Source organism: Telopea speciosissima, chromosome 4 (genome assembly GCF_018873765.1).
Source record: "Telopea speciosissima isolate NSW1024214 ecotype Mountain lineage chromosome 4, Tspe_v1, whole genome shotgun sequence".
NCBI classification, from domain to species: Eukaryota; Viridiplantae; Streptophyta; class Magnoliopsida; order Proteales; family Proteaceae; genus Telopea; species Telopea speciosissima.
The window spans coordinates 8,852,982-8,866,662 of record NC_057919.1 but is presented as its reverse complement, the minus strand read 5'-3'; the positions used below and the strand labels follow the sequence as shown (position 1 = coordinate 8,866,662).

Sequence of the window (13,681 nt, the reverse complement as noted above, 5' to 3'; positions counted from 1 at the left end):
CTCAAAAGTTCCAGGGACCAGTAATCAACATTTAGCTTTGTGGAGATTCGAAGTGAGTATCATTTCGTTCCATTTGCCATAATCTTCACCGCAGTAAAGATCATGTTAGGGGCCATCAAAAGCAGGCATGACCGCATGACACATTCCATTGCTTAATCAGAAATGGAATGGAATATGACTTGCCCTGTGAATCTTTCAACCCAAAATGGATTCACGTTTAAGTCAACCTGAACTGCCAGAGGCTAAAACAGCCACTGCCTCAGATGTACTTTAACTGGTCAAGGATGAAGGTTGAAACCAACCGTATGTGAAAGAACTCCCATCAATCAACGAACATCAGAAGCCTGCTCCAGCCATCTCAGAAACCCTTCGACATTCTTCAGGAAGAAGTAATCAAAGAATCCAGGGAACCAGATACCATTGCAGAGGGATGGCAATAATCCCCTTCCAAGCAATGTCTATGGAACTTTAGCATTTTCTCGTGCAATCCTGTCTTCTTCAATGCGTACACGAAGCTCCTCATAGGCTTCCATAGAACTGGCAGTGAACCTCTCCATGGCATCAAAGATCTGTTTCAGACCAGATTGCAGACTACTAATAGTGCCCATGTTACTCTGATGCACAATCTGCTCAGGCACAAGGACACCAGTGCCCTGCCCGGAAACCATAACTATTTTCTTATCCAGAGCCTGCATTGCCTTCTGCATCTTCTGCTCTTCCCTCTCCAAGGTCTTAACCTTACTCTCCATATCCCCAGTGGTCATCATCCTCCGGCACAGATCAATATTATGCCGCAAGCCCAGTGCAAAAGCCAACATGGCATCAACTACCTCCTTCTCAGAAATTCTCTCCATGGCTTGTGACCATTGGTTGCAAATCACAAAAACAGGAGGTGCACCCATCCTACCTGGAGAAAAGGGAACTATTCCATCAGGTGTTTCTTCTGGTTCATAAAAAATACATTTCAGAAGCCAGCTGTTCAAGGCTGTGATATAGCCCTTCTGGGCGCCAATCCAGTTGGAGAAATTGGAAATCCAATTAAGGACTTCATGTTCAAGCTGCATCGCAGCTTCAAGATTAGCAATGCTAAACTTTCTGCTAGATACGATGGCATCTAAATTTTTCGCCTCTGTTATAGCTTGGCACTGATTCCGATGGCATTCAAGCATAAGTTTCCACATTCTAACTAACCTGAAACATAAAAGAAGATACTGCAAATTACTTCCAAAAGTAAATGTATAAACATCAGCAGAGAAAGAAATCAACAAATACATAGAAGGATGCAAACCAGAATCATCATCTAAGTCCCCTATCTTCTTAAAACAATTATCATTATCATTATTTACATTATTCAAACTATCTGGGTCTTCACCAAGAATAAATCAGATAAACATCAACTGATTTTCCTTGTCCTAGGTAGAATGCTTAAAAGTTCCATAGGTAATAATAATACACAAGGTTAAACATGTATGTGGGATTGGGATACTCCCATACGCTTCAACCATCAGATGTAAAAAGGACTGCTTTTTCTTATATAACTTTACAGATATATGGCTGTAAAAATAAATAAATAAACAACTTGAAATGATAAAAATAAACGAATCAAAATCCAAAGGTTTTTTTATGCATATAATTGGAAAAGGAGAAATGCATTCCTCATACAAAACCAGGTTTATCAAAAACAACTGTGATAGCAAATAATGGACCACTGGTTCATCCAAAGAATTGTGGTAAAAGGAAACAGGAAAGGTTCTCAAAGATGAGAAGAGATGTTCTGACGAAACCAAAAGTATATACAATCTTTCACCTAGCAACTCCCCGCAAATAAAAATGAATTTCCCCATTTCCAGCCCAAGGTTTGCCTTTTAGACTTCCCTCTAAGTACTCAACTGGCAGGGGTAAGCACATAGTAGACTAATCCTTACTCCAACTATAAGCTTCCAATTATTTAGGTGACTAGCATCATTGTACAACTGAGAGGCTTATAGAAAAATGTTATCTCAACCACATCAAGAACAAGCACCATAGGTTTCCAATAAACTGTCCTTGTTACATGGCAATTTTTAACAGAACAAAATGATTTTCTAATCTTTGTGTACATTGTATAATATTACCAAACAACAAGTCAGTGACTACAAGCTCTGTCCTGGAAACATCTATGCCGCATTGATAGGCCCGCCACTGATAAGACAGATACCCAACACATCCAATATGGTCTACGAGGTATTACAGGGTCCAACCCCAAACTACCAACTTGATGCCAATAATTGATCAAGTATGTTTTAGGAAAGGGTTCACTCCATGGTGTGGGCATTATTCCATATGACAGCTTAATTGGCATTCAACCCAGTTGGACATGTCTGGCGACTTCATTCCGGTGAGGTGGGATTTGATCCCAAGACTTGCCTACAACCAGCCGAGGCCCTTAGCAGGTCCTCTGCTCCGTAAAAGGAACCAAATATTATAATGCTAAAAAAGCTCACCTTATCACAGTGACTAAGGTTTCAAAAGAAGCTATACTGAACTATCATCCAAATTTCTCTGGGCGTTATTAAACTATCAAATTTATAATAAAAAAAATTTGACAAAACTAATAAGAGGATCTCTATATCGTAAAGCAATATATCTGGAGTCTCACAATCAGAGCTAGAGAGGGTTCATTATGGCACCAAAAATTCACATACCCATGAATTAATTCATTAATCTGAGGCCACAACTCTTCATCCCTCAACTTATTTATCGTGACCGATATCTTATCAACAACCTGAATTGCAATTCTTATTTTGGTAGATAAAGTTCTCACTAAAGTTCTCGTGGAATCAACTTTGTGAGCCTCAGCACCCTTCTCGTCCAATCTCTTGAGTCGCTGGCGTTTCCTATCATGTAATACCCGCATTTTTTCCTCAGCCTGAAGAAGCAAAAGTTGGAAGTGCATTAGCAAATGATTTAACAAGCTTGAGGAATACCCCAGATATGGTAAGCGACAAAAAAGTATTATAGTGCCAGACTACAGACTTGGATGGTCTCAACAAATCAACCTTGATGCACTTTTGAAACATATAGAGGAAGCCTTACAAAACTGCTTTAAAACTATAGAAGTCGACATAAACAACTAATCAAAAACTTAGAAGAAAAAGGTAGAAAGGCAAGAAGTACTACTGATGTTGTAGCAAACCCAGCTAATGAGCACATGAAAAGGACGAAAACAATATAGCTATTCACATGGTAAAGATAGGTTAGGAAACAATCGAGAAGGTTATAAGTGTAACCCGCATCTAATCACATTCCTCTAGGAAATAAGAAATATTAAAGCTGCAATGAAATACTCTCACATCCAATCAATCTCCTTTTCAGTTTAGAAAGATTAGCAAAATTCTGAGTCCCGAACCAAGTTTCTAGACTTCTCTCTTTGACCTGCAAAATCAAGTAAGTTTGGTATATATTCCAAAATTCCCTAATATATGCTATTTATAATTTTAAATGGTTCATGGAGATGAATTAAATGGTGGTGCTGGTGCACCCCCCCCCCCCCCCCAAAAAAAAAAAAAAAAACAACAGGCGAGGATGTCCTAATGCTAACCAACATAAGGAGGCTTTATGTACTAGAATGTACACAGGAGAATTACAATTCGATGTACCCTCTTATAAATAATACTCATGCGAGAAAGATATTGTATTCACTATGAGAGTACTGCTTATAAGCAATTGCTAGTCTACCACGGCAAACAAAGTAATCTCATATTGACACAATGAAGGTTTTGGTGGGGTGGCATACAAATAATCACAAGTAGAGAGAGAACCCATATAGTTATTCTTCAGTAACTTCTGCACTAAGAATTTGATTGCAGAACTCTTTTTATTTCCTTTATGTTGATCTTGCCATGTATACTTTTCTCCACTAAGCAGAACCAGAAGACTATGTTTTCAGCTCCCATACCTCCTATGTAGCCATCAACCTACTTCCCCCTCCCTTGTTTACTGTGTTAGTGTCGTTGTCCCTGCTTTTGCCCTCTTTAATTTTCTTCTCAGTGATCCCTTGCCTTGTTCAGAGGCTCTTGCATCCTTTCTTTTTAACTCATTATTTGATTTAGAAGGGAAATCCCTTCCTCAACTGAGGGGTGTAATTTTCTTGAGTAACCCACGAAGCCCAAAAAGAAAAAAGCAACTGCTGAGAAAGGAAAGGATCTCCCCTTTGTACCATAATATAAGGGTGTAAAATGGGACAGTTCTGGGTAATCGGTTTCAGTCCCAAGGGGCCATTCCTAGAACTGTCCCATTTAGCTAAACGGTTCCAAACCAGGGAACCAGAACTGATTATTAATTGGACGGTCTGGTTCTGATTCCTAAATGGTTCCGAGCACTGTTAAAAGTGTCCAAAATACCTTCTTAAGCATACAAATAATCAAATATATATCCTTTGCATACAAATGATTAAATATCAATTCCTAAGAAAAAAAAACACTCAATATCCATTCATACGCATATAAACTAATAATTAAAGAGGAAATCTCCATTCCAAAGCATACAAATAATTCCAAAATTCCACACTTCCAAATCAATACCCCAAATCATTCAAATAAAAATCTTCCATATCCAAGTCAACATCCCAAATCACCAAAATACATCCCAAATTCTCATAAACCTTATAACTTACCTTGTATATGACTTTTAAACGGGTCCTGGCGGTTCTGGTTCCAACTAGTTCCTAATTGGTCTTTTGGTTCTGAAACCATTGGGAAACCCATCCCGTTTATTAATGGGACAGTCTGGCTCCAAGTTTTAGCAGGACAGTTCCCAGTTCCAATCCCAAATTGACACCCTTACCATAATATTCTGAATAGATTATGTGAAATGATGATTCATGAATCTGTTTACATCCCCTTTAAGTTAAACCATATTAAAGTTACAAATCTATTCAAATTTTGAGAATAAAGGAGTCTCAGACAACATAATTTAGGATGCAATTTTTACAGTCCCAATTTTGATTTGATAAGTAATACATTCATACCGGAACAAAATCTAGAGCAAGTGTTCCACAAATAGAACAATAAATATCCACTCCCCCCCTCCCCCAATTAAAAAAAGAGGGAAAGAGGTAGCTGTAAGTCCATCTTTTGAGAGCTTACCCAAAGACCAAGATCACACTGAAGTTGAATATACATTAAAAAATAAGGCTACTCAAAAGGTCCTTTGTCTACAATCGAATAACAAGATAATGTCCCAAGATATAGAGCATGAATCACCAGAAGTGCTTAGAACGGAGTATAGCTTTTAACAGACACTGTATATCCCTTAAATCAATATGAAAAGGAAGAATATACCAGAACCTGGTGTTAATAGAAATAAAAACACTTCCGAGAAAGAAGAATACATCAATAGCCAAGCAGAATGTGTGGAAGTCATTTACTACATTGCAAACTTTGAAAGCTTTCCAACCAATTCAGTGGATTTACACCAACCCCAATTAATTGAGAAGAGAAAGGGTTATTCACAAAACCAGTAGCACTGATCAAGGAACAGCGAATCATACCTTAACTTCATCATAGAGTTTCTTCTCCCAAATGTTAAGCTTTTGCAAAGTAGAAGATAGATTTGATGACCTTGTCCCCGTGTCCTCGTTAAAGGCCAAGTAAGCAGAACCACTCTTCTCGGTGGAGGATGATGGCTCAGAGCTTTTAGAAGTGGAAGGCTGTGAAGATGCCGCTACCGACAGAGAAGGCGTAATAACGTGCAACATCTTGGAGGAAACTGCTTTAGAGAGATAGCAGCATTAAAAGATGCAGTAGCTCAACCGAAATCCGATAGCAATTAAACACGAGCAAGTGAGCAGGAAACTCTAAAGGTTATGAGAGTTCCCAATGATCCACGTACCAGGATCTGAACAACCTACACTAGCTAGGAAAACAAGAAATAGTGGCAAAGCAAGTGCAGATCAAGATGGTCCAGGAACAGTTTAAGTAATTTGTGACCCCAGAGACGAAGGAGGAAAAGAAGAAGTCCGGAGGGATGGGGGTAGCAAGGGGGTTCAACCTGTTGTACTGATGGGAATATCAACCTATCGAGGTTATCTGATTCATTGTGGCCACGAATATGAGAACAAGTCTGGAAATTTGAACAGAAAAGAAAGAGGGGAGAAATCTCATACCTTGATAAACTGCATTTTTCCTGTGATAAGGAAGCTTTCCAGCCTCGAGCATCCTGGATACCTCACTGCCGGACTCTGCAGCTCTCTCAAACTGAATCTTGATTTCAGCCACAACCTCTGATGCACCACGCAAACGAACACGGGCCTTATATGTAGCCACATTGCCCTGATCCTCAGAGCGCTCTTCATTAATAACTACATTCTTGTCGACCAAATGTGCATCATACTCCACCCCCTTCTCCACTGATGAGACACTGGGCCTCGTTTGGTAATGTGTGGCCTCCCCATCATTGTTTCCGCTCACATCCTCGTCATTGGTCACCTTCTTAGGACTGCCATCAACGAACTTACGGTCTCCATGGACTTCTTTGACAACTTCTTGCTGGTAATCTTCGTCCTCCAAATCAGGAATCCCTTCTTCCTCCCTCACTTCCTTGGAGTCGCGGCTGGGAGTGTACGGAGGGTAGTACCTCTCAAAAGTTCCGAAAGGGTTCAAGAAATCCCAAGGGGAGTTCCTCGGCGGTGAAGGTGGTGGCGGAGGAGGTTTGGAAGACGATGCGGATGAAGAAAGTGGAGCCATGGGCGGCGGAGGAGAGGAAGAACTACCGTAGGGGTAGAAACCTTCATAGTTAGAGTAAGCGTAGTAGGGAGGAGGGGCAGGGTTCTGGTTAGGATAGGGGTAAGGATAGTAAGAGGAAGAAGACTCGTCCATACGTACGATGTCGGGACTCATGGGCCGCTGCTCGTAAGAGACGGAGGGCGTGGGACGATTCCTCATATAATTCATTGTCATGAACCCACCTGGGAACGAAGAACCCAAGACTCCCTGATCCAGTGGATAACCCTGGTGATCCTCGTGAGTGGGCTGATAATGATGATGCAAGGGAGAAGAATGGCCGGAATGGTGGAGAGATCCGGAATCATAGTCGTCGTCGTCGTCGTCGTCGTCTTCTGAATCGGAATGGAAGTGAATATGAGAGCCTGAATTTGAGTTGGAATCACGAGCCAGAGCGGGAGCAGCAGCAGAAGCGGCTGAGGCGGCAGAAGGAGGGGGAAAGATGGAAGGCTGTGCTGCAACGGCGGCGACGGGATCACCCTTCCTTTGAGTGGGGAGTGGAAAAACAGGGGAAGGTGGAGAAAAAGTAGAACTGTCGAGATCTTGATCGAAGACACGGTGCAAGGAGACTCCAATCCCCTTGAGAGAGTGGATGTAGGCAACATGAGCATCGGCGAATGCGTAACGCTGCCGGATTGCCACTTCGAGAAAGTGGCAGCGCTCGCGGCAGAGAGCGACGGCCGGGAGGTCGTCCACCTTTGAGCTAGTGCAGCCCATTTCCCGGCCAGGGAGGTAACAGAGATATTACAATTTACAAACCCACCAAATATAAATAGAAATTAATTAGATTTAAAACAAAAAATGAGTGGGTTAGGAAGGAAGAGAGAGGATGAATCTCTCCCTCTATCTCAAGTCTCAACTCGCCATCACAAGTCACAAGCAAAGAAATTTGGCAAAATTAAAGGGGATGAGAGACAGAAAGAAAGCATGGGGTTGCAACTAGCAAGTGATTTGAGTGAGAAGAATTATTCTATAAAGTTAGGGTTTTGGGAAGGAAGAGAGATAAGGAAGACAGAGAAGAGGGGAAAGAGAATGGGAAGGACAGAGAGGGGAATCTTGCCAGCGCGGATTCTGTCGTCGGGTTGTAGAGCTGTAGCAGAGAGAGAGAGAGAGAAACACCGTCGTTTTAACATTTCTCCTGCAGAGCAGAAAGATTAAATGGAGGATACCTGTTTTGCTAAATTGCTAATTTGCTATTGCTGTTGCCATTGCCATTTCCTGCAGAGAACAGACCTTTCAGTTTGTACTTAGTACACTGTCGCGCAACTTCAAATGGAAGCCATAGATAGATAAGAGAGAGAGAGAGAGAGAGAGAGAGAAAGCAAGCGAAGGTTTAAAAAAAAAAAAAAAAAAAAAAAACAAAGGATTGGGCATGCAGATGCAGTGGGAGGAGGCGTGTATTGTGTTTTTTACTTTGTTGGGCTACGGGACTCTTAACGCTCGCTCGTTGCGCTTTTTGGACTTTCTTCTGGATCTGAGATTTATCAACTTTGATTTATAATACCATAAATACCCTTATGACGTCAAGTGTCCTATATAACCTTGATACCTCTATCTAACTGTGGAGACTGGAGACTGTGGTCCCATCCTACTACATTTGTTTTTTTACCCTTCTCTTTTCCCCCCACCGCGGAGCTCTCCTCCTACATTCCGAAGCAGGATTCCATAGCCTGCACTGGATTAGAATGGACGGTCAACCACGGAGCTTCTCTGTTGGTACCTGGTATGACCCACAACACGTGTATGAGGAGAAGTTGATCTGGGCCAGAGAACCGTTCTCTTTTTGGTTTGATGCCCAACTTATTTGAATAGTAAAAATTTTACCAAACCCCCCTTCCCTCCCAAAAGAAGAAAAAAAAGTCAGGAGGAAAAAGTAAAAACCTAGTGATCCTAAGTTATATTAATAAATAGCTTAATATAATAAATTAATAGGTGCTACTACTACTACTACTGTTATAGTCTCTTATATTAGCCTAGACAAGTTAGACTGGTCGAGCCGCCTTCCCCTACCCGAGGTTGTCGGGTTTGGCAGATAACCACTGGAAACTTAAACTAGGAAGGGTAAACAAAAATTGGTTTTCTATGATGGGAGAGGGCAGTTTCGGTATATAGAAGTGTTCTCATAAGACAGACGGGCTTATATAACTCTTGTAATTAAGAACTAGCAATTTTGATTCATTCACTTGTTCATCAAAATGAATTAGAATTCACAATTGGGATTAGATTTCACCACAGTTCTCATTATAAAAATAATAAAAAAATGTTGAGTTAGCATTTTCTGTGTTTCTATCTCTCTTCCTCTTTTTTTGAAATGATTCTCATGTCTCTCTTGTGTGATGTTTCGTCTCATCGTCATTGGTGCCACCCATAAGGATGTTACTACCCCATTTCTGAATCTTCCCCCAAAAAAACATTAGATATCAAAGTCTTTAAATTTAAGGGAAAATTTTCATACATGACTATGTAAGCTGCGGATGTGAGAGGGTAGGAATTTCCAAAGAATAATTAATGGGTGAGGATTTATGATTTTTCTAACTCTTTGTGAGAGGGGATACGATCGTGCATGCTTACACGGCCGTGTATGAAAACTTCCTCCTTAAATTTAATATAGAGATCCTTTTACCCAAAAGAAAATAATTTAAAAATAAAACATATTTTAAATGGAAAAAAAAGAGAATGGGAAAAGATTGGGCACTACCAGTACCACAAGCTAGTTGTGTTTGTCTCTCCTCCACCTTTGACATGATTCATCAACCCCTCCTATATGATGCTCCATTTGAATCCCTCTTGGTGACACCCACCAGTTTACCACCGGCAAGCAATGTGTTTATCAAATCCCCCCCCCCCCCCCACAAAAAAATGAAACCTAAATAAAATATGGGAGATCGTTTTCTGTAGGGGAGCGTGGCCCCTATGCACACATGAGGACCAATGAGAGGGATTTTCGATTTTCATAGGAGGTAGACGGTCATTTCACCTCCCCACTGTCTGTGCGTAGGTGATACACTCCCCCACGGAAAACTTTTCTTTATAAAATATGGACTTAGGGGAGAGAATCTTTACTATTGATTTGAACCCTTCTATTATAATGGATAATAGTAGTTTTGACTGAATACAATAAATAGTGAAAAATTAACGATGATATTAGAGTCCAATTACAAAGTCACATCATCCAACTGTGAAAGAATTATTCCTTCTATACAAAAGAAGAAATAAAATGTTAACAATAAACAATGAAAATGTGCTAATCCTTGAGTAAGCTAGCATCATACATCAATCACAAAACTAAACACAAAACGGGAAGAGAGTCTTTTCTAAAGAAGAGCTGAGAGAATGATTAATACTATTTCCATTCTTTACAAGAAGGTTTACTAGAAAGGTCAAGAACACCGACTATGTATATCATGGTTTGAGGTATCGGATCGGATCAATTGATTTTGGTCGGATTGGATTGGTATCGATTGAGATCGATCTTGATATCGATCCGATCCAACTGTACGGATAAGGATAAAAATATAAAAAAATTAATTTTTTTAATAAAAAAACCAAGGACAAAAACTGAACCCATATAATATATTATGTTAAAATTTTTTAAATTTAGCATCGAACCGAACCCACCACCCCACGAGTGCATGGGAAGATGAGACTGGAGGATCCCAACTCCCAAGGAAAGTATAAAAGTATTATTATGGTATTTTGTAAGATAGATAGATGTCATTAGGTAAGAGTGTTTGACGTGAGTGTCATGTAGTAAAACAGTCTTTCTCTTTCCCCCAATATGGAAAGTGTCTAAAGTGGTTGGATTGGCAAAAGATTAGAATACCATTTTCCTAACTAATCTCTACTAAACTTTAAAAGGCTGATTATATATCTTTAATTACCGATTCATAGTTTCAATGAAGGTAGTTACGACGGTTAACATAAGCATTTTATACAAGTAAAGTGCCCTACACGTTTTTAACAATAATAACTAGGCAAATAGGTGAGATAATTTAGGGGTTATATGTATATTTTGTACTAAGATTACGTCCATAGATTAAGCTTTAATTAGCTATTAAAAATACTAAACTTGACCGTCAAAGCTTGGAAAATGACCTTACCCTTCAATCATTTTTATGTATTAATCAAGTGAGTAAAAAGAATTTGTTTGTTTGATGGTTTTTTTATTTTTTCTCTTTCATCTTTTATTTTATAGGTTTTGATGTGGGGGCCATCCATTGTGAGATGTTCATATAGGACAATTTGGTCACTCATCCACTGATCGTTTGGGTTAGCATAACTCTTTTAATATTAGAAAATTAAAATAATGTTTCCAATACTTTGAGATTAGTTGAGCAATGTTGAGAAAAGATGGTTTAGGGAAGTCACATAAGTGTCCTTGATGCGAAGTTAACAAACCCTAATAAATTTGTTAAGGTTGAGATTTTATGGTCTATGCAAATTATGTATTCCCTAGAGGCCTTTTGGAGATAAAGAAAGATATTCATGGTTTAGGCCTTTTATCAAATATGATCTTAAACAGAGTTAATTTGAAGGTAAGGATACATGTAGCTAACCACATTTAGTTGGGATAACATTACGATTATTGTTAATTCAAATCATGTATGCTATGTTTTCTACGCCCAATGTTTGTCACGTGGTAGTTTGAATGGGATCAATTGTACTTGCCAAGGGGCGAAACAAAACATTGAAAAATCTAAATCTTAAATTACATTAGACGATAAATAATTGAGTTTGAAACTGAAATTTGACATTCAAACAATCCACATATTGTTTTTCTTGGAGAAAAGTTCCCTACATGGGACGAGAGGCCACGCCCAGATACATTATTGTGGAGTGGAAATGAGCGCCTGGCCCCATGAATGACGGAATTTCTACCCCCAACGTGCCAATGCGTTTTTATTAACTGCCACGCGTGCGTGGCCTGCACTCCCATTCATAAAATGGTTCCCCTTGATTCTTATATATATAGTTGTCAGAATTGTTACATCATCATTTTACAGGATACAACAAAATGAGCTGACCATGTCAATTTTTGTAAAGGTTTTATGATCTCGGTAGACTATATAACCTTTTTGGTTAATTTTTAAAAGAAATTAATGAAAGATAAGTCACCATTAAGCGATGTCATTATCAATTCAGATCCTCTACAGCGCAGTTGCCTGTAGCGATCTGTGCGACGCAGACTGGGCCATGCACACAATGACCACCTTACCCTTATTCTGGCAAGGCGTTTGGGCAGGGGTAAGACAGTCTTTGCATGCATGGCTCAATCTACGTGGCTCAAATCGCCACGGACAGCACGCCGTAGAAGATCTATATTTATCTGCCATGACAAATTTATAGTAACCGACATTGTGATCGCAAGGGTCAAAGGCACGTGACATTGAAACAAGATTTGTAAAAATGGAAGAAAGTAATAATTGTTGGGTGGGTCATTAGTCGGACAAAATTAAGTACCTAAGCCCTCATTCAAATGTCCAAATTTGGTAATGGGATGGGTAATTCCTTCATCCCACCATTTTACTTACTTTAAGATCGGTTAGAACCTATAATTTAATTTAATCTCAACCACTAAAATAGTGGTGGCGGTTACCATCCTTTCCACATTGTGATTTTTTGAATGTTTGAATCAGAAATCTCCAGAGTTTGGTAGTCAGGGTTTTGGAATCGGTATTGGTGTAGGATCGGTTGTATCGGTCTATCTGTATCAGTATTGGCTGTCCGATATCAATACATGATTGATAAGTATCAGCGAATCAAAAAACTGACTTTTTTATTCAGTATCGACTTGATACAGTTGCTATGGATCGGTATCAGCAATGACTGATACTGTGAACTAAAACCATGGTGGTGGAGTCCTCATCAGGGTCTTAAAAATTGGGATCGAATCGGTTGGATTGACCACCATCCTGATTCTCACCGATGTACATCAATTGATTCCATTAAAAAATGTTGAGTTAGGGCAACTTTGGGTCGATTCTGACCAATTTTGATCTGAGTCAAATATAAATAGGTTGGAATTGACCAGATCCCGATCCCAATTTAAGGGCCCTGATCCTCATTTGTAATTTGATCATAGTTGGGAAACCATGTTTTTCGACTCACGTAGTCATTTTCAAAACCTAGTGATTCAGGTGAGTCATCTTTTTTTTTTTTTCTTTTTTTTTTAATATTTTCTTTGTTCTCTTTCTTAAGTAAGGAGGGACGAGATTAAGATTGCTTCATAGGGAGAAGAAAAAAGATGCTAATATTGAAAACAACAAACCAAAATTTTAGGGTTTTATTTAGTTGAAGACCAAACGTACGGTCTGTGAATAATATATGACCCAATAAAACAATAAGGGAAGAAGAACGTTGCATGGTCGTGTGGCCCCTACACTAGTGTGGGGTGGGGCCAATGGGAGGGCACACAGGGGCATCAATTAGAGAGATTTTTCATCCTGTATAGAGCATAACGGTCATTCTAAGGGAGGCTGCGTTTGGGCACATGCTGCACACGATCAAGTAGCATTCCTTTTCCCAAAAAAAAATAAAAAATATCAACTTGATGAATTTCACATGACTTGGGCAAAAACACAGAATCAATAAAAATTCGGATTGACTCGGACCATCATTTCTTAAACTTGAACAAGTCTTCATGACTCCTGCCTATGTTCCATGTTTTTTTTAACTTAGACTCGAATAACTTGTCCGAGACAAAACCTGATTTCCCAACTATAAACTTGTGTTCATTTTTAAACAATCTAAGATTCTAGAAGGAAACTAACCACAAATTGTCTCCATTGTTTTTCCTTTCCCCTTCTGAATGTCTTGACATTAATTGAGTGGTTGAACCATACCATTCAAGGAAAAGAAGCAAACCAGAGAATTAAAACCACTATTAAATTACTTTAAGGGAAGGTTGGTGGTGGAGTGGA

The 13,681-nt window shown here is 39.4% G+C and overlaps 1 protein-coding gene across 2 annotated transcripts; it reads right to left on the bottom strand.

Annotated features, from left to right (window-relative positions):
* Positions 1–221: 221 nt before the first annotated feature.
* LOC122658774 (protein ALTERED PHOSPHATE STARVATION RESPONSE 1) lies at positions 222–7,592 on the bottom strand. Of its 2 annotated transcripts, XM_043853887.1 has the most exons (5): positions 6,146–7,592; positions 5,721–5,748; positions 5,531–5,690; positions 2,685–2,908; positions 222–1,191 (listed from the first exon to the last, which is right to left on the bottom strand). In XM_043853887.1, exons 1-5 carry the CDS (start codon positions 7,476–7,478, stop codon positions 459–461), a joined length of 2,478 nt encoding a protein of 825 aa, XP_043709822.1. In that variant the 5' UTR covers positions 7,479–7,592; the 3' UTR covers positions 222–458. The 2 variants fall into 2 exon arrangements, with proteins under 2 accessions (XP_043709822.1, XP_043709821.1); XM_043853886.1 differs by having other exon boundaries at positions 5,531–5,748.
* Between the last annotated feature and the right edge of the window lie 6,089 nt (positions 7,593–13,681).